Raw genomic sequence first — 23,691 nt, 5'->3', positions numbered from 1 at the left:
TGTCCAGCCCTTGAGAAGAGATGTCATTGTAAGAAGAAGGAGGAGTTATTATTAAAGGTTACAAGTACACTTGAATTTTACAAAATTACAAGCGCACAGATAAATCATTTATATTATTATTTAATTAACACTGCAATATTCCATAAAACTATGCTTTTTTTTTATAATGTTGCTATGACTTTTTTTTAAAGGCATACCTCTAGTGTTCTTATTCTTCAATAATTAGAAATGGCAAAAAAATATGTATATTTTGTGTTTGCTCTGCGCTGCTGCGTTACAATATGCAGCCCTAAATTTGTTGTTTGGATGACAAAAATATGTAAAAGTTAAAATTTTACGCTGGTCTAACAACACTAGTGAGTGCCAACATGATTGAGAAAGCCAAGTCAAAGTAGGCGTATAACTATATAACTATTTTTTTTTAAATAATAATTTGCAAATAGTTCAAAATGAACTAGAATTAGTCGTAGAATTTCTTTTAAAATTATATTCCTTTATGAACCCCAGTGTTCAGCCTTGTAATAGCAAGTAACTTTATTAGTATTAAATAAGAAAAAAAACAAATAATAACACAAAATGCTACTCAGGCCATTCACTTCAAAATTAAAACAATATTTTTACTTCACAAATCTAAAAACATGCATACGTCACACAAATCCCTCATTAACAAACAGACACAAAACTTTGATATATTCACCATAATACAATGCCACAGATAATTATTTTCCACACAAATTTTGATCAAATTTTCTGTTCGTAAATCAAGTTAACATAGATGTAAACATTGTTCAATCAACGTAATTAGCATGCTGAATTTAAAATCGGTGCAAATGTGTACATTTATTGGCAAGTGATGAACAGTTCAGTCTTTTGCAGTGTAATATTTACAAAAAACACAAGTAACTGAGAAAATTAAGACTGGTTACAAAATACTGCCTTTCACTCAGGAACAAAAATGCATCTTAGAATTAGTTTCAGCTTGATTTATCAAACGCCTGCCTTTATTTAGAGGCCAATTTGGGCAAGAAGCCATTTATTTTTACTGAGGCAAGGTAAGTATGATATCATGATGGCACTAGGCTGTTTATTTCAACCTAATACTACATGCGTCTATACAATAAATATACTCAACATCAACAACCAAGAAGACAGACAGGGCCAGAAATAAAAAGCTGCACCAGAAGATGAAATGATGATGGTGTGAGGTCTTCAGTCATTGTCATAGATGCAGTCTGTAAAAGTGTTTATTGATTATTTATCAGTTTTATTAATATTGTCTGCATTCTGCCAGTTTTAAATGCCATCCCATCTAGTAGGAGAATTAATATTTTAAATTTTCACATAATGTTCAGGTTAATGAATTTGCTACGTACCATCTCCAATGTCATCATAGACCTCTTCACTAAAAAAAAAAGGTACAACAATTAGTTTTGCATATTCACACATTGACAAAACAATTTACAAAAAAAAGAGAAAAACTTTCAGAGTAGCTTACTCAGTTTGGATGTTGCTGACTGGGACATATCCAACTGGAAAGTAAATTTTACAATGTCATCATTACTAATGCTTGTCCTGGTGTGGGTCAAGTCTCATGTAATGTCACTTACATTTGCCCTCCTTGTTCCTACAGATGAATTTGTCAGGGTCAGATTTGCTGATAACATCCACAGTCTCCCCAGCTTGTACAGTAAGGTCTTTCCCACTTCCCTTCTTACTGGTGGCAATGGTTGCTTGATGAAGCACCTGAATCTCACCATCGTACTGGTAAAGTAAATGCCAAATTGGTTGCTTAAAAATTCAATCAAGAAAGCACACATAATGCTATACTGTTATTTTATACGCACCTTAAATTTTTTTCTAAATTCCTTTTCTTCTTTCTCAAACTTCTTTTGCTTTTTTGGGTCCTCGTGTACTTTGGTCACCTTAGATATCGTTTGAGGAAGGCTGCGGTAATAAAATATCATTATCATCAAGACTGGCTAATTTAAATGTGCTGATATAGAGTAGTACATTTTAAGAGTTAAAGTATTTACATTGCATAATCCTGTTTTACATCATTAATGGTAAATCACTTAAGGTAAGACCTGTTTACCTGCCAGGTGATGGAGTGGCTGGGAATGAATCAACATCATCGTATATGTCTTGGGAAGCGTCTGTGTTGTGAAGACATTTGAATAGAAAATAATTCACAAGTGGGTTTCATAGTTAATTGGAAGGCGTGGTATAGGAATAAAAATAATTTTGACCTTGATTACCTTCAGGTGTAAATTGTGGAGGGGGAGGAATTCTGAAACAGATTGTTAGAAGTATATAAATATTTGATAATTTTATGGGCAAAAGCCAATCAACTGATTTAATTTTAAATTAAATCATTTTCTGTAAGAAAAAAGGCAAAATCAAGGGAGGTTGAAGTCTCGGGAAAAGGACACAGAAATATTAAATCATCCACATCTAGTAATGTTATAGTTAGAAATGATTAGAAAAGCATTAATAACAGGAGGCTCAGAAGAATTTCCTTGAAGGAGCTCTTTGGCATTTTCACATAGATCTGATTGATTGTGAAATGAACCATTGATCAGTTTGCTTTGTTAGAACAAATGGTTGCAGTTGTGATTGGAAATCAAAAAGTAACATTGTCTGATTACATCTTACTAATGTAAAAATTACTCATTATTGTGGACTTGGCTTTTTCTCCAGTCAACTGAGCTTTTGAGCATGTCCAAGAAGTTGCGCGGTTTTAAGAGAGACCTGGGATCTCCAGTGCTATGGTTTCAGAGGAATGTAGTATGGGTGAGACAGATCCATAATACAAGTGGCCAAACAACAAACCCAGTAATACAGGCACACACATACAGTATAATTCACACAGTTTGCAAACATTATATTATATTATATTATATTATATTATATTATATTATATTATATTATTGTATTGTATTGTATTGTTGTATATAACAAAAAATATGTAAATGAAAAAAAATCTTTGTTCTTACCTGATTGGATTAGGATTGGAATCGGGTATATCATCATACAAATCATCATCTGGTGGTGGAGGTAGAACAACTATAAACAGCAGAGGGCAGACTTGTTCAAGTATCACCTCTCAAAATGAGCCTTTCATTTACAGTTACTTACTACTTAAAGTGTTAAACAAACCTTACAGTCAATTAGTTGGAAAAAGGATTAGTGAAAACTTAAAACTTACCCCGCTGCCCATTCATATTCCTGAAATATGAAAGAGAAATAAAAGTCATAGTTAATGGTTTGTTAATTGTGAGAATTGGAGCTTAAAATAAAGTGCGACCAAATTCTCATATAAATCCGAAAAGCAGTATTTGCTTAGTATGTATCTTCTAATTAAACATTCTTGACTTTTTAGACTTGACTAGAGACTAGAAAAGTGCTTAAAGTGGCATCCAGATCAAATCTGCCTTTTCACATTATAAGTTATTAGTAAAATTCTTTGGAATTCTGCAGAATCGATTTAAATGTGTTAAAATTCTGTTTGGAAGTATTAAAGGCTCTTACAATTGTTCTTCCATAGATTCTACATCATCGTACACCTCTTCATTTTCCACGTTGTGAGAAAGAGACAGGCCTTTATTCTTCAAGACGCTGAAGTCAATCTCGACCATTTCTGTTTTAACATAGCCAACTGGAATATAGAGAAATGACAACTTCATCTTTTCTCAGGGGATCAGTGACCAGTTCACATCAAATATATATATATATATATATGAGTGTGAGCTCTTACATGATCCATCTTGACTCCGGCCCAACCATTTACCCTCTGGATTGTCAGTGATTCGAATGATATCAACTGACTCGCCCTTCTTAATGGAAAGGTCATGTTTCCCACCCTTACAGTCAGCTTTAGCTTTTACCTGATGAATAACCTGCAGGGGTGTTGTTATCTGAGGAAAGAACAAACCAGGTAAACAATCCTTTATAATCACCATGAACCAGTAGAGTAAACCACAATGACTAGTTGTTGTGTAATAAGTGCTAAATATACATATATTACTTACTTTAAACTTCTTAATTGCATCTTTCTCTTTTTTCTCCCGTTCTTTCTGATTTTTAAGGTCTTTTTCTTGCTTTTTCTGCGGTTGACTTGGCTCTACAGCAGACCTGTGATAAAGCGGACCATTAACAAATTATTAGCACACAACACAAATAAACACGGCAGAACATGAAATTAACCATTTGATTATTGGCAGATAAAATTGTTTGTATCACTCCAGGTGGTTGAGGTAACCGCTATACCTCACAGACAGTGTCAGCAATAATAGAAACTTAAAAAACTTAAAATGTCTTACCTACTATCATCAAGATCCTCATATATCTCACCGTCACTTCCACTTCCCTAAAAAAGGTCAGACATGAGACAGTGCACCACAAACTTTCTAAAAAAGTATTTGTATGCCTTCACTATGTTTCTTACCTCGTTTTTCTGGCCTATAATGATAAAATGTGAGAAAAAAGTATTTAAAGAGTTAGTAAAAATTGGATTACATAAACTATTGGGCTTTTATCAATATATATATTTTTATATACATACATATATAATATATATATGTATGTGTATATATATATATACATACATACATACATACATACATACATATATATATATATACATATATATATATATATATATATATATATATATATATATATATATATATATATATATATATATATATACAGGGCCGGATTCTGTGAAAAAGTTTCAGCTTTATTTTCCATTACACCCTGAAGAAGATGATCACAGGTTCATCAAGTTCGTTGAAATTATCCAACCTCGATAACTTTCAGTCTGCTTTGACGAAACTCCTCTCAGCTAGTGCGTCTTTTCAAAGTGACTGGCAGCCATATCATCTGACCTTATCATCTGACCCATCAGCGTGCTGATTCACTAAAATGGACTTATCGGCTTCTGTTCACAAACAGCAAGAGCACTTATCGGCTTCTGCATTAACAGTAAACTTGAACTAGCGATGCCCTGAAAGTGGACAATAGCGAATTTTTGAAAAAACGTGTTTAGGCTTCAGATTGTGCTACATGTGGAGAATAATGCCTGGCATTATTGTACAATAATAGTACAACTGTTTTTAACATTGATAAAAATAAATCGACAAATTAGAATGTTAGAATGATTTCTGAAGGATCATGTGACACTGAAAATTGGAATAATGACTGCGGAAAATTCAACTTTGCATCACAGGAATAAATTACTTTTGGAATATTAAAATAGAAAACGGTTATTTTAAATATTGGGCTCAAATTGATAAGCAATATTGTGGATGCCATTGTTTACAATACAACACCGGAGCACATGCCACTCAGGGTGAAGGGCGTGATGTTTAGACGCGCATTAGGCAGTTTAGCAAATCACAACACACTGGGCCAGCTAACCATTCCGTATTTCTGAGGGAGGGGCTTCATAAAAACAGGAAATCATCAGCGCATTTATAGGAGAAGGGACAGAGCGGTGTAGAATAAAGGTAAATTATGTGAAAAATAATGCGTTTTTTAAAAACTAAGCATTAACACGTTAGACTGCACCCCATAAACATAATCAAGCCAAGAAAAAAACACAGTCAACCACCCCTTTAAATTTTCACTGTATTTTTAAATGCAGTGTTGTGAGTATGGTTGTGTTAGTAAATATATATAGGTCTTACCCATTCTAAAGCTATCCACATCATCATAATTTTCATCTTGAATTCTGCAGACAGATAGATATAAGGTTGTGAATAATCACCAAATTTAGATGTTAAAGGAATTGTCATAAACTGAATCATTCAGTCACAGTGCTAAGTGAGGCATTTCTGTGGTACTCACATAGGTCCTGGATGTCGTGGGGGCAGGTTGGGACGTAAAGGTTGAGAGTGCAGAGGCGGAGGCGGAGGCGGCTGACTACTGGGGTGAGAGGCGGGTGGGGGAGGGGGAGTTTCATTCTTTGGTGCTGGACCTGCAAGAAAATAGTTAACCTCATGACCAATTCACCCAAAATGTCAATTCTGTCTTCATTTACTCTCTTATACTTTCAGAACTCAAAAGAACCTGACTGACTTACTATGTATGGACAAAAACACTCTTTGAAATGTATACTTTGGTGTTCCACAGCAGAAAGAAAGTCATGCAGGTTTGAATAAACAGGGCGTATACATTTTTTTGGTGGGTGAACGGAAGTTTCACACGGTGCTAAGAGCAACACCTGGTCCTAACAGGATCTCACCATTATCACAAATTAAAAATGTAATCTATCGCTAAAAATATGTTCCTATTTTAAATTAGCTTCCCTGTTTTTTCACTGACTTCAGCTCTCAAGTGAAAAGAGAAACTCAAATGAGGAAGTTAGCTCAGCACATGCAGGAAATCTTGAATTTCCAATATTTTGTTATTGCTGTTCTATACCACATGCACCTGATTTTTCGTTTCATGATGGTGTGCTCTGATGCCCATTCACATGCTGTAATAATGTATTGTGTGTTAACTAGCTAAAGATCAAAGACAAGTATGTTGCACGGTGTCAAAGTGCATAAACAATATACAGTCATGTGATGTTCCTCATTTGGGCTTAAATTACTGACTAAGATATGCATCTGCTCACAGTTTCTCATCTTTATGGCTTTATGGTGCTTATTATATTGTGCAGGCTTGCTAACTGTCTCAGAGGAAAGCAGAGCAGTCACAAACAAAACCACGGAAACCACTTTGCCCCAAAGTCTACTCTGCTGTACTTGTGAATGAGCAGTAGCTGTTTTGCATACGTAGTCTTTATGGCTTTGATGTGGCTGATGAAGTGCTTACTGCTTATTGTTTTGTTACTTCAGATGCTGCCATACAGAAAGCTTGTGCATTTTGTGCTAGACAGGCATTACTCACTCTCTGTTGTAGCCTCTGAGCCCTTCTTGAACTTCTCGAGGTTGACTTTGGGCGGTCTGTTGGGTTTGGCAGGAGCGCTGCCCAAAGCATAGGTATTGGGTAAAGGTTTCTTCTTGGGCGCCGAAGGATCATCGTTGGCTTTCTGTGTAGGAGGTCCAGATGATTTTCTTGGGATGTTGGGTTTATTAAGCACTACAGGCTTTGAGACTGACTCACTAGCACTTGGTACTTTAGCACCTTCTTTAACGCCTTCCTCTGGTTTGATGAAGCTATTTTTAACACGGAAACTTGATGGTTTCACATTAGATAGTGAAGAAGGTTTTGCAGCAGACTCCACGTTGCTGCTTTCTTCTGGTTGCTGGCGTAACATAGCTAATGTGCTTTTCGGTTTGGGTACTGATGGCATTTTTGGAGTGGCATTAGGGCTTGTGCTATTGTCTTCAGCTTTCGGGGCATCTTTGACCCAGGGTGGTTTTGCCATAGGAGCCACTGGCTTTGGACTTGTTATCTTTGAATCATTTGCCATGATGCTTGAAGGAGGCTTCTGTAGTGGTACCTTTGGGAATGGGACCTTTGGAGTCTCAGAGTCCTGGGACGAGTCTGGTGGTTTGGGTTTAACTGGAACTTTAAAGTTGACTTTGTTGTTCTCTTGTGTGTTTTCAAACTTAGTCCCAAAAGCTTTAAACTTCGGAGGTTCGTGCATGTCTGGAGCGCTTCTAGCTGTGTTGACTGTGCTCTTAGGTTTAGGGGCAATTGAGGTAGTAGTTACTCCACCGGATAGGCTATTTTCAAGAACAGGCTTCTTAGTATGCACCGCTGGGCCTGACGACAAAGTGGGCTGGACAGGTGGTTTTGGACGAACAGCTGGAGTCCCTTCCGTAGATCCTCTTCCTGCTTGGAAACGAGCCATGATAGCTTTTACGTCTGACTTGTTGTCCTGCAAGTAAAGATGGAAAGTCAAACTTTGAGGAACCAAGACAAACCTGGGTAGAGTGTATACATCCGTATTTGTGTTCTCGTCATTCTGATTTAGCGTTTATCTGTTTGTGATTACTATTATACATCATAGGTTTTATTACATTTAAATGTGTGTATTTTATGACATTTTATCCAAAGCAATTTACATTTAATTCAGACTTTTTTCAGTTCACTCCCTTGGATTCAAAAGACATGACCTTGGAACCATAAAAAGTGTTGTTTTGAGAGCAGAAAACGACAAAGAAAGCAGATGAAAGTGCACCACCAAGAGCACTACAAGCCGACGCTCTGACAAATATGATATTTGGACACACAGTTTTCATGGTTTGACCAAAACTAGTCTTCACTGCATTACCAGTGTGTCGCTCAATTGCAATTGCATAGTTCAGGTGGGAAACAATGGATTGTAAAACTCTTTCAGAGTTTTCCTATCTATATGCTTCTACAAATCATAACCAGGATAGACTACGATGAAGAGTTTCGGTTAATTTGTTAATTTGGTGTCAACATTTTTTTAAAAAGTAGAAAAAGTAGAAAAGTCTTGCTCACATTGTTCATTACAATATAAATACAATATAATCTGTCCACTTAAAAAAAATATATCGAAAAATATATATTTATATACAATATAAATATAATACTAGGAGTAATTTAAGGAAATACTACAAACTTGACATCAAAGCAGTGTAAAATACTAAATCTCAAGCTTACATACTTCCAATGTCTGTCTTAAGCCCTATTTGGACGGTAATTGTTTCTCAGAGGGATGTAAGTGATTTTCACCATTTACAGGGGGTAGTTGGCTATTTTAATGCTGTCCGAATCCAGGATGTCTGTGTTTTTCTCTCACCACCCCTGTAAAAATTCCCGGCCGAATTACCTACTGTTTTTTGATAAACACCAAGGTCGTATGGTAATTTAATTGGCATCTGAATCCACATCTCTGAGTTAACAAGAAGAAATGGATTCAAAATTCAGTGTTTAAATCCTTTTTGAGCACTCCCGAACACCGTTAGGTAACGTTGTGCTTCAGTGTTATGTGCATACATATTTATTTCTGAAATGCTGGAAAGTATTTAAAAGAACTATAGGTACTTCATAACTGCTCCACCACAGCGTCTGGGAGCAGGAAGAGAAGAAAAGCACATAAACATCCGAAATGGGTCTTTATTATGGCAGCAGCAGCAATACAATTTTAAAATGTGTATTATTATAAACAGATATATATATCGCATATAATTATATACAACTATTTTCTTATTTTTAAACAGGAGATTTAAATAATAAAATAATAAATAGGATATTATAAAATTGATATATTATAAAATATGCTTGGGATAATAATACATTTTACATAATAATAAGTATTTTTAAATACATTTTACCCAATAATAAGAATAAATTTGTAAATAAAATTAATTTTATTAACAGCAGACAATCATGTGACTGGCCACATGAGCAGAGTGTACCCATGTAATAATAATAAGGATCACAGAACTCGCTCCTCCACTGTGAATAAATCACCATCCAAAATCCATGAGTTTTATCACTGAGGTGATATGTAAATGATTTTTTACAGATGTCCATATGAGAAACAATTACCATCCAAATCGGGCTTTACTGAATATGTGTTTGATTTAGATTTTTGAATTAGGGTTATGTTTATGTCAAGTGTATTTCTTTTGTTGCATTGAGCTGTCAATTGATTTTCTACAAAGATTTATCAGAATTATGCTCATTACTTTGAATAAGCCACCTGAACTGTCTGTCTAATAAGTCGAGTAAAACTTAAAAAAACCATGATATTTGACATTGCAATTTAAAGATATATATTATAAAATATATTTTACCTCTGTTTCGGGGTCTTCAGTATAACTTTGCATACTTGATTTCTCCATCAGAGCTGTTTGTAGTCAACTGCACTGTATATGAGATCTGTCTGTGATCACACAGGAACTGAGAGCATTTATCATACCAAACTAGCAGGAAGTCGCTACGCTCACTGTATAGTTCTCATATATAAAAGAATAAATAGTTGAAAAGAAAATACTCTTTTTCTAACAGTATACTTATAATTTGTGATAGATGTGTAGGCCACAGTGAAATACAGGATACAGCAAATAAAATGTTAATTTTATAACCATAAAAATAACTTTAGTTTTAAAGCCCGCTTGTCAACTGGTCATCATTCAAATTTCACGCAATTGGATGCAAATCTCTTTCTGGAAAAAAAAAAAACGTCATTTATGTGTCTGCAATGTGTTCCTGATGTGTAACCTAGCTATTTTGTTTCTGGATATCTCAAAGCTACATGTCTTTGTTTCCACAGAAACACAATCCTCTGGACCAGTGTGAACATGTCTAGCGATACCAAGCCATACATGAGAGACCCTGGACGACGTGTGTGACGCACCCTTGGTAACTAGTGTTTGAATCAGGACAGACCTCTCACCAGGAAGAGCTGATAAGCTCTGGACTAGATTCTAATGTGACAGGCCTGACCCAGAGGTACACACTGTGCTGTTGACTCACTGAGCAAAAAAGTGAAACTGTGAGGCACAGGAACTAACATTGGTCAACCAGTTACAATATCACTATGCTTTTGACACACAACAGCACATGTAGAGTTAATTTCAGTTGTTTTAAACTAAATACATCACTTCTGTATATGGATATACAGTATAGGCAACACCATTTCTTTCTTCAAATGTATGAATATATATCTTTGTGTTACTGTAAAAAATATCCTGTTAAATTTTGCAGTAAAAAACAGCAGCTGTGGTTGCCAGAAACTTATGTATAGATGATGCACAGGGTCATGCACTAAAGACAAAACACCACCATGGTAACTCACATGACATTAATTTAATGCAATAAACGGAACTGAAATAACTGAAATAAAATAAATCAATAAACTAAATAACTGATATAACAAAAAACTTCCCAGTGTACACTACTGACTGAAACAAAAAAAAAAATATATTTAAAGAAAAAGTAAACTTACAATTAATCAAGTTAAGGTTTTTAATGTAGCATTTTTACAGTCTTTCTCTGTAAAAATTACCAACATATTTACAGTGAAATGCATCTTGTAATAGAGGTTGCATCTTGTTTAAGTTTGTTAGGTTTTAAATGTTAAGACGATAGACTGTTCAGATAGGTGTGGTGACATTAGACTTTGCTCCATGCACATGCTTGAGAAAATGGGACAGTGGAAAGTTTATATTTTGTGAACTCTGATCGGAAATGCATATGGTAACAGTTTGATATCTTAGCTCAACACAAAGAATTCAATCTTGAAAGCTCAGGGTTTGTAGATTTGTGAGAAAAGATGAGTCATTATTTATTTTTTTAATATATTTTTTTTTTATGATTGATTATGATGTTATTTATTTTAGAATTTAACTATTCTGTTTACCCTGTTACCCATATTCACTGTAGAGTTGTGTCAGGAATGATTTATTATTATTATTATTATTATTATTATTATTATTTTGTATTATTATTAGTGCTGTCAAATTATTAAAAAAAGGTAAAAGTTTTTGTTTGCATAATATATGTGTGTGTACTGTGAATATTTATTATGTATATATAAAGACACACAGATACGCCATGTATTTTGAAAATATTTACATGTATATATTTATATTTATATAAAATGTGACATATATAAATATATTTGATATATAAATGTAACATTTTTCTTAAATATATACATGCATGCATGTGTATTTATATAACTATAAATATAAAGAGTAAACACACATATATTATGTAAACGAAAACGTTTATTTTGGATGCGATTAATTGCGATTAATTGTTTGACAGCACTAATTATTATTATTATTATTATTTTTATTTTGGTCTTTCTGATTAATCAGCTAATCACTATACCAGTGTCCCATGATGGGGACCAGATAGGCCTATAATCTATCATTTCTGGTTTAATTCGGACCCCGTTGGGATCTGAAGTAATTTTGCATGGTTAAATAATTTAAGGTGACCATGACTGCTAGACTTTCTAGTTGCAAACGTTAGTTTAACATGTCCATATCTGAAGAGATGAACTACACCTGTATTTACTCTGCTTGTGTGAACTTGCACCCAAAACCTTGAGACATCATTTGTTTGCAGATGCCACTTGGATTGATAGTTTGTTATCTATTGGAGTGAGATCACACAAAAAGCATGTCTGTGTAATCTCAGACATGGCCTCAGGTTCTGTGCAACTTGACATCAAACGGCTGTCATGAAAAAAATCAGCTGTGCTCAAATAAAGTGAAGACCCAGGGTCAGAGGTAAAGCAAACTGTACTGATTCCTATTGCTCCAAGAAATATTGATTTATGATATGTTTTGAAGCATGATTTTTTAGAAAGTTTATTGTGTATTAGATTCCGATAGCAAAATAGAAGTCTTTTCACAATTGCTATAGTATGTCTGAAACAAATAACTTAACATGTAACAAAGTAATCAGAGAGAATATGTCTTGTGTTATTCCAGCATTCAGTTTCTTTATGCATTAAAAAATGAGTTCTAACATCCACTGAGGTAAATACAGAATCCATTTTTATTTATTTATTTATGGCCATTACTACTAACAACATCTGTACTGTTCAAGGCTTCCGAAATGCAAAGCAGTCTCACAAAATGTCCATAGTTCCGTTCTTTGGATAGATGATTTGTGTAATGTGTGTTTTGAATATGACACCTTGCATGTGTTAACACGTGCTTAACAAAGAGCCAATGGATAGTCCATGTGTATTTCTCAGATGGTTATGGAGAACCTTAGATGACCATGAGAAGGTGATTTGGGAGATCCCACAAAGTGCCTGTGATGCAATCTAAAACAGGTGCCCTGCTGTAGTTTCACTTTGTTAATGTGGTATTATTGAGCTGAATCTGAATGGTTTGCTGTGACCACAAGGAGCAAAACCAGAAATTAAAATTAAAAACCAGAAATTAAACTGGTCTGTGGCACAGTCTATCTATGGTTTAAAATAGTGAGGTAAGGTGCATCTAGGCAATGAAACCAGATGGTAAAGGAATTCTAGAGAAACTTAAGTGTGTTTTCTGATGAACAGGAACCGAGTTGTGTCAGTGAAGCAAAAACAACATTACACAATCTTTTTTTTTTTTTTTTACACAATCTAATTTTGCAAAAACACGATAAAATCACCCTAAATGTTCCCCAGATTAACTTTTCAAAATGTGAATTCCACTGTAACTTTGTAACAAAAGCAACATTTAATTTCATAGCAGGTTATTCTCTGCAAATTATCTTTTACTTATTTATCTAACAAACAAAGTCTGTGATAATGAAAAATGCATGAACATACATGAACAATAGAAATATTTTAGGTGAAAAGTAACATGAGTTAATAAGTAGACAAACTATCAGATAAACGTAGTGTGCAAGGAAAGATCATTTAAGCACAGAAAAACTCCTGCACCCTCACCATCTGATTTCATGCCTTACATTTCTTTGAACCAGTATCTCTAAAAACTGCCATAAAGTTAAACACCAGTCAATACTATGTGATAATTCAGGGATGAAACCAGAAAGAGCACTCACCATGATTGGTAGAGCCAAAAAATATCCTCTCCCAGATGTTCACATGGACTGCTAGCTCAAAACCAGACTGATGAATGTGTTTCTGTTTGCTTCAGTTTATTTGTGACTGTAAATGCCTGCCCACTCCTGGCTACTTCCCCTATCTGCTGGCAGACCGCTGCACTGTCATCACAGGAAGCCATATCTCTCTCCTCATCAAATCTATTTGCCTATCCCATACTGCACAATTGCTTTTTCTACTCACATATGCTTCCCTGCTCAGCATGGTGATTGAATATGAACTTTTGATTGAACATTTTTCCTAAGGTAAGTAAAACATTTTTCAAAGAAATTAATACTTTTATGTTGCAAGAATGCATTAAATGAATCGAAAGTGACAAATGCATTGATAATGTTACAAAATAATTGTATTTCATATAAATGTTGTTCTTTCCATTCATCAAAGAATCCTGAAAACAATGTATGCGGTTTTAAATATTACACAGCAAAACTGTTTTCGAATTTCTTGTGCACCAAATAAACAGAATGAAAATTAGAGATAATTGTAAAAGCATAATTGCATCTTAAAAAATAATATTTTCCATCACGGGGAAAAACATTTTAAAATGAGTGCTGTCAAATGATTAATTGCATCCAAAATAAAAGTTTTTGTTTACATAATATGTGTGCGTGTATGTTACGTGTATGTTCCTGTTTTCCCTTATTTGGTCCTTCCTGTTCTTGTCCTCTTGTGTGTATTTGTCTCCTGCTCTGTTTGATTAATTAGTTCATTTGCTCCCAGGTGTTTCAAGTCAAATCAAGTCAAGTTGAGCTTTATTGTCATTCCGCTACATGTGTGGACATACAGTGGAACGAATTGTCATGCCTCACAGGACCACGGTGCTACATAAATACAGATATACAACAATGAAGTAAAACAGTAAAACCTATACACAACTAACCTACTGTCAGATTTTGACTATAAATATACTATATATATAAATGTTTACCTATACATAAGCTAAAAAATACAGACTATACGAATGCTTCACATAATACTATACCTATACACAACTAACCTTCTGACAGATTTTGACTTTAAATACTATATATAAATGTTAACCTATAAATAAACTAAAAGAAACTAAATACAAACTATACAAATGCTACACATAAACACTGTACCGATAAACAAGTAACCTACTGACAGATTTTTAATATGAATATACTGTATATGTTTTTAACTATACATAGTATATATAGACTGACGAATGCTTCACATAATACTGTACATGTGCAAAGAGAAACATTGTAAGTCAGGCAGCTGGCTGGGGAACAGTGCAAGATGATTAGTAGTGCACGAGCATGTAAACATATTTGAGTCTTTGTGTGATTATGTACCCACAGCAGTGTGTGTGAAAAGTGTCTAGTGTGCATTCTAGGAGAATTTCACACACAAAAAAAAGAGTTGTTTCAGACAGTTTTTCTGTGATGTGGTATGGTTTGGGGGGGTTGTGGAGGAGGTGAGATAGTCCATGTTTCAGGAGGTAGGGGGGTTTGTATGGGGTTTCAGAGGAGGGTGGGGTGATTTGAGTTCAGGGCTCACACAGCTTGGGGGAAAAAGCTGTTGAGCAGTCTGGCGGAGCAGGCTCTGATGCTCCGCTACTGTCTCCCTGATGGTAGGAGCTGGAAGGGACTGTGGGAGGGATGGGTGGGGTCCTTCACGATACTGTTGGTTTTGCTGGAGCATTGTGTAAGGAAAATGTCCAGGATGGAGGGGAGAGGGGCACCGATGATCTTTGCAGTCCAGATCCAGGTGAGATCCTCTGTGATGTGCACCCCCAGGAATTTAGTGCTGCTGACTCTCTCCACAGTCGAGCTGTTGGTGGCCAGTGGGGGTGATCAACGGAGTTTCCATCACAACCTCCTTTGTCTTACTCACATTGAGGGACAGGTTGTTAGTGCCACACCATTCACCCAGTTGTGCCACTTCCTCTCTGTAGTGTGTTTCATCGCTGTTGCTGATGAGACCTACCACAGTTGTGTCATCCGCACACTTGATGATGTGGTTGGAGCTGAACTTGGCAGTGCAGTCGTGGGTCAGCAGCTTGAAGAGCAGCGGGCTGAGCACACAGCCTTGTGGGGCACCTGTGCTCAGTGTGGTAGTGCTTGAGGTGTTGTGGCCGACACGGACTGACTGAGGTGTTCCAGTTAGAAAGTCCAGGATCAAATTACAGAGGGAATTGTTAAGGCCCAGCAGGTTTAGTTTGTTTATGAGCTGTTGTGGTATTATTGTGTTGAATGGTGAGCTGAAGTCGATGAACAGCATTCTGACATAGGAGTCTTTATTTTCTAGGTGGGTAAGAGCCAGGTGGAGGAGATTGCATCGTCTGTGAAGCAGTTTGGACGCTATGCAAACTGGAGCGGATCAAGTGTGTTGGGGAGGCTGGATTTGATGTTTTGCATGACTAACCTCTAAAAGCACTTCATCATGATTGGAGTCAGCGCTATGGGACGGTAGTCATTTAGACAGGACACAGGTGATTTTTTTGGTACCGGTATGATGGTTGTGGATTTGAGACATGTGGGCATGACTGCCTGGCTCAGCGAGGTGTTGAAGATATCTGTTAGGACATCTGTCAGCTGTGCAGCACATTCTTTCAGTACATGGCCAGGTATGTCGTCAGGTCCCGCAGCCTTGCGTGGGTTAATCCTAGATAGGGTCTTCCTTACATCGGCTGGAGACAGACAGAGCACCTGGTTGTTGGAAGGTGAGCAGTATTTGTGCAGGTGTGTCATTCTGCATTTCAAACCATGAATAAAAGTGGTTGAGTGCATCTGGGAGGGATGTGTCGTCATCACAGGCCTGTGGCGGGGGCTTGCAGTATGTGATGATCTGAATGGCTTGCCACAGGCTCAGTGTGTCTCTGCTGTCTGTGAAGTGAATGTTGATTTTTTGAGCATATGACCGTTTTGCATTTTTGATGCCACAGGACAGATTGGCTCTTGCTGTTTTGGGGGCTGCTTTGTCTCCTGATTTGAATGCTTCATCTCTGGTCTTTAGTAGCCCACGAACCTCTGCTGTCATCCATGGCTTTTGGTTTGCACGTGTGGTGATGGTCTTGGTGACTGTAACATCATCAATGCACTTTTTGATATAAGCACTCACAGTTTCAGTGTACTCCTGCAGGTATGTGAGGTTTTTGTACAGTAGGTGGCTGCCTCTTTAAACATGTTCCAGTCTGTGCACTGAAAGCAGTCCTGCAGTTTTGAGGTAGCATCATCTGGCCAAACTGTGATGAGTTTTTGAACTGGTTTGGCTTGTTTCAGAAGTGGTCTGTATGCTGGAATTAGCATAACAGAGATGTGATTCGAGTACCCTAGGTGGGGGCAGGGTACAGCCTTGTACGCATTCTTTTCTGTTGTGTAAATAAAGTCCAGTGTGCTATTTCCTCTTGTTGCAAAGTTCACATGTTTTTTTTAAATCTGGGCTGGGCTTGCTTGTTTGCTTTTAATATAAAATATTCTATTTTTGGCAAATGTAAAAGCCCTTTCACACCAGAAGCCTCAGGCTGAAGGAAATGTAAATTCACATCTGTACAGTAGAACGCAGAAGAAGAAAGTTCAACACTCTTCAGCATTTAATAAATCTTGTGTAATTTTAACTTATTAATATGATTGAATTGGGCCATCGAAGCTCAGCAGCAAATTGGTCAATAAAATGGGATTAAATACATAAAGGATATTTGTATTATTTAACATATTTAATTATTACACATATTATTAATATCCTTAAACACTTTTAACTAATTTTAATAAATTAAATCAAAAATAAATCATAATTTTATTTTATTTTATTTATTATTATTATTATTATGTGTGTGTGTGTGTGTGTGTGTGTGTGTGTGTGTAAGAGAGAGAGAGAGAGAGATGAATTAATGCATGTGCACATTTATTCTAGAACTAAAGTAACATCTTACTCCCGATTTTTCTCAGCATGGTGTTACTTATTTGAAAAAGGTTTAACTCAGATATTCTCTTGTAAATTAAAAAGTAATGCGTTACTTTACTAGTTACTTGAAAAAAGTAATCTGGTTACATAACTCCCAACACAGTATCTCTCCTCAACCCGTGATCAGTCAAATCTGACTCCTGCAGCTCTTGTTGAATGCAGGGTTGCCAAGTCCGCATTTTTTTTTTTTTTTATGGCTACTTTTAAACTGTTAATGTGTCGATTTTCCCTGTGGGTTAAAGGTTTTAAATGTTGCTTAATTACATTTGACTAAAATGCTTGTATTGAAACATTTTGCATTCTGCCTATGATAAAACTGTGCTAGTAGGAAGCTTTTTAGCTGTGTTTATGATTAATATACATAACAGTGATTGTAAAATGTGTTTTTTAGGTATGGAAATGACATTTTCAGTTTTGATATTTGGGATAAGGTCATAGTACTACTTTGGGCACTACTTTAACCACCAACCAACCACACCCCACCCTCCCGCCCCACCCACACCCACTGTCCTCTTTTTGGAACACTAAAATATGGTCACCCTACATGGTATTCATGTGCGCACAAAACTACTAGGATGGTACCCCCCTTTTTTTTTTTTTTTTACAGACATACTGTGAAATTAATGTTAAATTGCTTTGCTTGTTAAAATAATGTAAACCCATGAGACAAGAAAAACTTAAAAGCATATTCATATATCTTAAAACTTCTGGTTACATGAGCCTAAGTTCTTTTCAATAAAATCCATGCAAAAGTTAATATCAGATCATTTTAGAATACAGTATAGGATGTACCGAATATTCTTCAGTTTTATGCAAAAGAGAAATACAACAAATAGAATATCAGATCTCTGTCAAAAATTAATGCAAAAAAGAAGCTTTTTTTGCATTGTTGTGTTTGACACATGAAAACTGTAACAATGTATATGTATATATATATGTATATGTATATGTATATATATATATATATACATATACATATATATATATATATATATATATATATATATATATATATATATATATACATACATATATATATATATATATATATATATATATATATATATATATATATATCTATATATATATATTTTATATATATACACATACATACATATGTGTATATATAGTAAATATAAACAGTACACTCACTATATATACACATACATACATATGTGTATATATAGTAAATATAAACAGTACACTCACATATAAACAAAAACCTATTTTGGATGTGATTAATTGCGATTAATCGTTGCCCAGCACTACAAAAAAATCATACCAATTACCAACAGTAGTGTAACTCAATACTCATAAAGACACTCAGACATTTTCTACAGCTTAGAAATCTAGCCTTTAATGTCAACAGCTTTTAAAAACAAGAATTGCACACAATGTCTTTTAGCTGTAATTAAGCATCGTAGCATGTGCAACCAAGTGCAGGGAAGTGAAACTTTACAGGACACAGCAAACAATAGGTAAGATAGCTGTATGAATTTCATACCTATATTTCAAGTCCTAGAGGTAAAGATTTTGCATCACATGATATGGGGATGACAAATGTACAAATGCATGCCATGTAAACACTATATGCATGTCTAATGTCTTTGTTGTGATGACTTTTAGTCCTCAGATCTGTGGTACAAGTAGCTGTCCTCTGTCTCTTCTGTGTAACCATGGTAAGTACCAGTATTCTCATCTGGACAGTGAATTCCAAGAGTTTGTTGCAGTTTCTGTTCCTGTTGTCGCAGATCCATAGAGTCCACAAGATCATAGATGCTTCCCAAGGACCACACTGGAGACGGGAACCAGGCCTTTACATCTCCGTCCTTACCCAGCACCAGCATGCTGAAGTAGTCACGGTTTATCTTCAGCTGATTTCTGAGACTCTCCACCACATCCTGTGAAAGCGTCTCCTTCTCGGGTTGACTTTTCCCTGTAGGTTATGATAAATATTCCGTTGCCATTCTATAATATTTGATGTTACTTGAAAGAAATGAGATTTAAAATCTCACCATTCAGTGGAAAAAACTCCACTGTTCCTGAAGCTGTCGATCCAGTACCCATAATCTTCAACAAGGCAAAATGACGAATACCTGTCCATGTGTATTCAGTTTAAGGTTAGGTTGCCATATGTATAATATATAATTTTTTCATGAAACCATTGATTCCCATTAAAAAGACCCTTTATTTCTTAAGAGTGTATCACTGTTAATTTGATCATTTTTGAAGACATATCCACAAAAGCTCAGAGAACATGAAGCATACAGTACCCAGTGGACACTCCTGTCCATTAAGCGCCTGAAGCTGCTGATGGAATGAGTAGTCATCTACAGTAGGTGCTGAGATGATTAGAAGTCTTCGTTTGGACATAAACCTGAAAATTCAAAATTCATTCATATGATCATGAATCAGAACAGTTGGAATGATTATTAATCATAGCTTAAAGCATCTGGAAACTCAAAGTGTTGACCTTAGAAGCGAGTTCTCCTCTTGATTGTTCATTTCTGCTTTAGAGCAGGGTGATGGAAGTTTTCTCTCCTCTTCCTTTTCAGAATGACGTGATAGAAAGTTGTCAATGTAATCCAGTAAATCGGAAGGAGCTGTTGGCTTGTTGAAAACCCTGTTTAGCTAAAACCACAAGAAGTATGCTTTGATTCGGTAGTCTTTCAAAGTCATTGTGAATTAGGAGAAAATAAGTGTTCTTACATTAGGTCTTAGGTCATAGTCAGTCAACACCATTGAGAAGTTTTTGGAGTCCAGCCCATATTCTCTGCGGATCTCGCTGATTAACTCAGGGTTTCTGAACTTTTCTGGCAGGGATGCTTGTGGAGACTCAGAATCTGTTTCAAAAGAAGCAACATGCATTTTTACATTAAATTGTGCGACAGTAAGCCCAGCACTAATGCATAAGCTAGAACGATCTGAATGTACTTCATTTAAATGTTATTAACTACACAGGAAAACAAATATGACTCAATCACAAACAAATGGCTCTTGAGAGCCAGATCTTTTAAGGGAATCAAAAACATACAGCGACAAGACAGGTTCAAATCATGAACAAATGATTCTTTCGAGCTGGTTCTTTTAAGTGAATCCATAACATACAACATGACAAAAGTGGTTCAATTCATGAACAAATGGCTCTTTTGAGTGAACTCTATGTCAACACTGCCCTAATAAGCTTCATAAATATGTTCACTAGTGGTTTAATTTATGTACGATGTGCAAAAAGGTTTTTATACATTACCTTGTTGGTAGTGTTGAATGTGTAATGTGGGATTACGTTCTGAACCCATGATGGACAGCACTGAGACCTTTCTTTGGGAAAACTCACAGCTACGTAGCTCATTATCATCTCTCTGTTTGATATACTGACTTGAAACATCACTTGGGGATGAAATCACCTATGCCACACAAAACAAAACAAAAAAACATAACCAGATAGACTCTTCCCAGGAGATCTACAAATATGTATGGATCTTCTTAGCAATCAAGAACTCACAAGAAGTCTTCTTCTCCCTTTGAGGTTTTGCATGAATTCTTTAAGAGCTGCCTTTTCCTTATCATCTGCTTCTCGTTGTGACTTCCTCCTCCCTCCTTTCCCCTTTTTCTTGTTGCCATCCTTTCCTTTGCCTTTCTTTTTGGAGCTTGAATGGTCAACGGTTTGCTCTCCATTGAACTCCTCATTGAGGGTGTCAAAATGAAATTTTGCACCAACATGTGTTTTATCTGCTTCCGAAGCTTTTTTCGCTTCTGTTTCTGGCTCTGGGTGTCTGTCACTATCTGGAGTTTTCTTGTGGTCATAGTGCTTCAGCCTCTCATTTCCACTAGATCCAGATTTTGAACCTGCTTTAGCTGATGCTTTGCTGTTGCCTGAGCTGCCTGTCGTTTTACGGATGACGAATCGTGAACGTCCATTCAAAATATCTTGTACTTTGTTTCTCAAAGTTGCCTTTTTGTCAAGACGTGTCTTCTGTGTCAGGAAGATGGACGTGGTATTTGCGTGCTTCTGTGGACTGAAGGTCCTACGCTTGCCAGAACCCTGTTTCTTCACCACTAACCTCTTCTTTGTGATCTTGCATTTCACTGGTAACCCCTTTCTTGCGACCTTCTCCAACTTTCGCACAGGCAGCTGGTCGATGACCTCAAGAATGGCCTCGACGCGAACCGGGTAAGGAAATCTCTCACTTACCCTCATGTTCTTCTTCAGAATAAGCATGGAGAAGGTATGGTCCTCCAGCTCAAGGTAATGGAGAAGTTTGCTTACCATTTCCGAGTCCATAACCTCCACAGTGGCGTCTCCTTGCAAAGTCGTACGTTGGATTTTGCCTTCCATCATGGCATTCTGAATAATAGTGACGATGAGCGTGTCTCTCTCTGCCAAGCGACAGTTCAGTCCTTCAGACTCCTGGATCTGCTTCTCCATCATACGCAGATAGTTGTCACTGTGTGATGGTGCGGTGATCACCCACAGGCGGTGTTTCCCGGCAAAATCAGCCAAGAAGTCAGACTCGGATGGACTCTCGGGAGCTCTATCTGACCCAGCGTCCTCCTTGGGAGTTGCAGGGCCACTTTGATTCTTCACTTGGTGTTTTTTCTTGCCTCCTTTTGCAGAAAGCACCGGGCTGTTGATCCAGTGTGCCAACAGAAGCAGGAAGATCCACAGACGAGACATATCAACCTTCACACTCTCCACTAACCTACAGACTGAGGAGGCAGAGAGAGAAATAGCAGCTTCTGGTTCACATTAGAGTTCGACCTTGTTACAGGAAACTCTTGGAATTTCTGTGCTTCAAAGCAATGGTGAGCTGTGTGGCATGCGGAGCAGCTTCTTGCGCCTCATAACTTTGTGTCTGCATGGAGGATGAGCTGTTTTAGGAGAATGAAAGGGCAGGATGAAACCCAACCCCTTTACAACTTCACTGTGACTTGATCTTAGTTGTCAACATTTCATTTACTTTGGCTATTGCTTTAGTGGACAATATTATGGCAGAGTGTATCTTGAGAGTTTTAGTATGTTTTCGATATGGCAGTTTGAATAAGAGTTACAGACATGTCTCGGTTTACTCTCAATGCATCTGCAAAACAGACATCAAAACTATGATGATTAGGACCAGAACTCCAAAAATCTTACTTTATTTCTTGTTGTGAGGCTAACTTATGTGCAAATCTATACTTGTTTTTGTATCAAACTAAATAAAGTTTAGGCAAGTGTGACACTGTAAATTTGGTTTCTTATTAGTACACTGAAATGAGAAATTAGAAAGACATTTGCTTAGAGAAATGCATGTCCAACACACGTGATGTTAACAGCTAGGAAGTGAAAGAAAAGGTTGAAAGTCTAAAGCTTACAAACTAAAGATAGCAAAGTTATTATTGCTCAGGCTGACTGAAAAATAAGATATTATGTGTGATCCAAACATGAAATAAAACGTTGTCCCTTTAAAACAACCTTTTTACATAATCTTAATCTACATACAAAAGCCTTCTTTTAATGAATGCATTGGATTTGTATTTGTCCTATAGTGCAAAGCTTTAACTTTTTTCCATGTGTGAGAAGAATTGTGAGAAGTGGCTGTAGCAGTCTGGGTTGAAGTTAATGGTTAACAGTCATGGTACACAGACATTCCACAAATGGATTTAGTTGAACAGAAACATATGAGAAACACAGGGGAAACTTCAAACAGCACAAGCCAGCACTGATAGAACATATGGAAACGGTCTATTCAATGCAAAAGGTTGTTTAATTAGATTTTTTTTTTTTTTTTTTTTTACTACATGTACTTTATAGGATTCTTAAACATATATCAGAGTTAGGCTACTTGTTGAATTGTTTTCATTTTTTTATGACCAAGTGTTTATTTTTATTGCTATGCTGTTAACTACCTTGAATTTCACCCATTTTCCATTTTCTAGGGGTTAAGAAAGCAGGCTAAAAACTTCATCAGGTCAAACATTTTGTGGTTTGGGGTCTTTATAGCCCGAATGTTGCTTGTGAACAGACTGTGTGTAGAATAGTAATTGCACGGTGTCTATTGCAGCAAAAAAATCAAGAGTCTAGTCATCTGAAACTCCTTTATCAAAATTTCTCAGTTTTATTTTCATTTACTTGTTCCTTTTTTTTTTTTTTTTTTTTTTTGAGTTCAGTGTTGAAGTATTGTCCTTGTCTACTACCGTCCTCTGCTGGACATGTGAATCTCGGTAAATCCAAAAATTTGCCGTCACATGGCCTATCAGAGATTTCGGTTAAA

General features: G+C 36.2%; 2 protein-coding genes and 1 long non-coding RNA gene across 6 annotated transcripts; 1 reads left to right on the top strand and 2 right to left on the bottom strand.

Moving 5' to 3' along the window:
- Positions 1–596: 596 nt before the first annotated feature.
- Positions 597–13,575, bottom strand: fybb (FYN binding protein b). 3 transcript variants are annotated; one of them, XM_042747881.1, is made up of 19 exons: positions 13,447–13,575; positions 6,895–7,831; positions 5,848–5,977; positions 5,688–5,731; positions 4,445–4,458; positions 4,320–4,366; positions 4,029–4,131; positions 3,755–3,914; positions 3,529–3,655; positions 3,206–3,225; positions 2,994–3,063; positions 2,668–2,763; positions 2,256–2,287; positions 2,093–2,153; positions 1,845–1,944; positions 1,608–1,761; positions 1,496–1,529; positions 1,374–1,402; positions 597–1,232 (listed from the first exon to the last, which is right to left on the bottom strand). In XM_042747881.1, exons 1-19 carry the CDS (start codon positions 13,447–13,449, stop codon positions 1,210–1,212), a joined length of 2,184 nt encoding a protein of 727 aa, XP_042603815.1. In that variant the 5' UTR covers positions 13,450–13,575; the 3' UTR covers positions 597–1,209. The 3 variants fall into 3 exon arrangements, with proteins under 3 accessions (XP_042603815.1, XP_042603814.1, XP_042603816.1); XM_042747880.1 differs by lacking the exon at positions 13,447–13,575 and adding an exon at positions 9,723–9,863; XM_042747882.1 differs by lacking the exons at positions 2,668–2,763; positions 13,447–13,575 and adding an exon at positions 9,723–9,863.
- On the top strand, positions 11,748–19,330 carry LOC122141240. 2 transcript variants are annotated; one of them, XR_006157622.1, is made up of 5 exons: positions 11,748–12,170; positions 12,644–12,724; positions 13,542–13,752; positions 19,064–19,116; positions 19,189–19,330. It is a non-coding gene; the product is annotated as an uncharacterized LOC122141240 (long non-coding RNA). The 2 variants fall into 2 exon arrangements; XR_006157621.1 differs by having other exon boundaries at positions 11,751–12,724.
- On the bottom strand, positions 18,737–22,502 carry ccdc80l2 (coiled-coil domain containing 80 like 2). Its single transcript, XM_019063040.2, has 7 exons — positions 20,943–22,502; positions 20,688–20,844; positions 20,147–20,280; positions 19,911–20,068; positions 19,711–19,814; positions 19,453–19,533; positions 18,737–19,373 (listed from the first exon to the last, which is right to left on the bottom strand). The coding sequence occupies exons 1-7, from the start codon at positions 22,113–22,115 to the stop codon at positions 19,060–19,062; spliced, it is 2,121 nt and encodes a 706-aa protein (XP_018918585.2). The 5' UTR covers positions 22,116–22,502; the 3' UTR covers positions 18,737–19,059.
- Positions 22,503–23,691: the final 1,189 nt, after the last annotated feature.

Source organism: Cyprinus carpio, chromosome B21 (assembly GCF_018340385.1).
Source record: "Cyprinus carpio isolate SPL01 chromosome B21, ASM1834038v1, whole genome shotgun sequence".
Lineage (NCBI taxonomy): Eukaryota > Metazoa > Chordata > Actinopteri > Cypriniformes > Cyprinidae > Cyprinus > Cyprinus carpio.
This window is presented reverse-complemented; position numbering and strand designations above follow the sequence as displayed.

What these genes read in the sequence shown, in the direction of transcription:
- fybb (XM_042747880.1), bottom strand. Translation starts at nt 9,770, where the DNA reads ATGGAGAAATCAAGTATGCAAAGTTATACTGAAGACCCCGAAACAGAG. An exon ending in CTGAAGACCCCGAAACAGAG is followed by an intron (nt 7,832 to 9,722) that starts GTAAAATATATT and finishes CTTTACTTGCAG; the next exon opens with GACAACAAGTCAGACGTAAA. An exon ending in AGCCAAGTCCACAATAATGA is followed by an intron (nt 2,288 to 2,667) that starts GTAATTTTTACA and finishes AATCTGTTTCAG; the next exon opens with AATTCCTCCCCCTCCACAAT.
- ccdc80l2 (XM_019063040.2), bottom strand. Translation starts at nt 22,115, where the DNA reads ATGTCTCGTCTGTGGATCTTCCTGCTTCTGTTGGCACACTGGATCAAC. An exon ending in AAGGGAGAAGAAGACTTCTT is followed by an intron (nt 20,845 to 20,942) that starts GTGAGTTCTTGA and finishes TGTGTGGCATAG; the next exon opens with GTGATTTCATCCCCAAGTGA. An exon ending in ACTATGACCTAAGACCTAAT is followed by an intron (nt 20,069 to 20,146) that starts GTAAGAACACTT and finishes TTGTGGTTTTAG; the next exon opens with CTAAACAGGGTTTTCAACAA.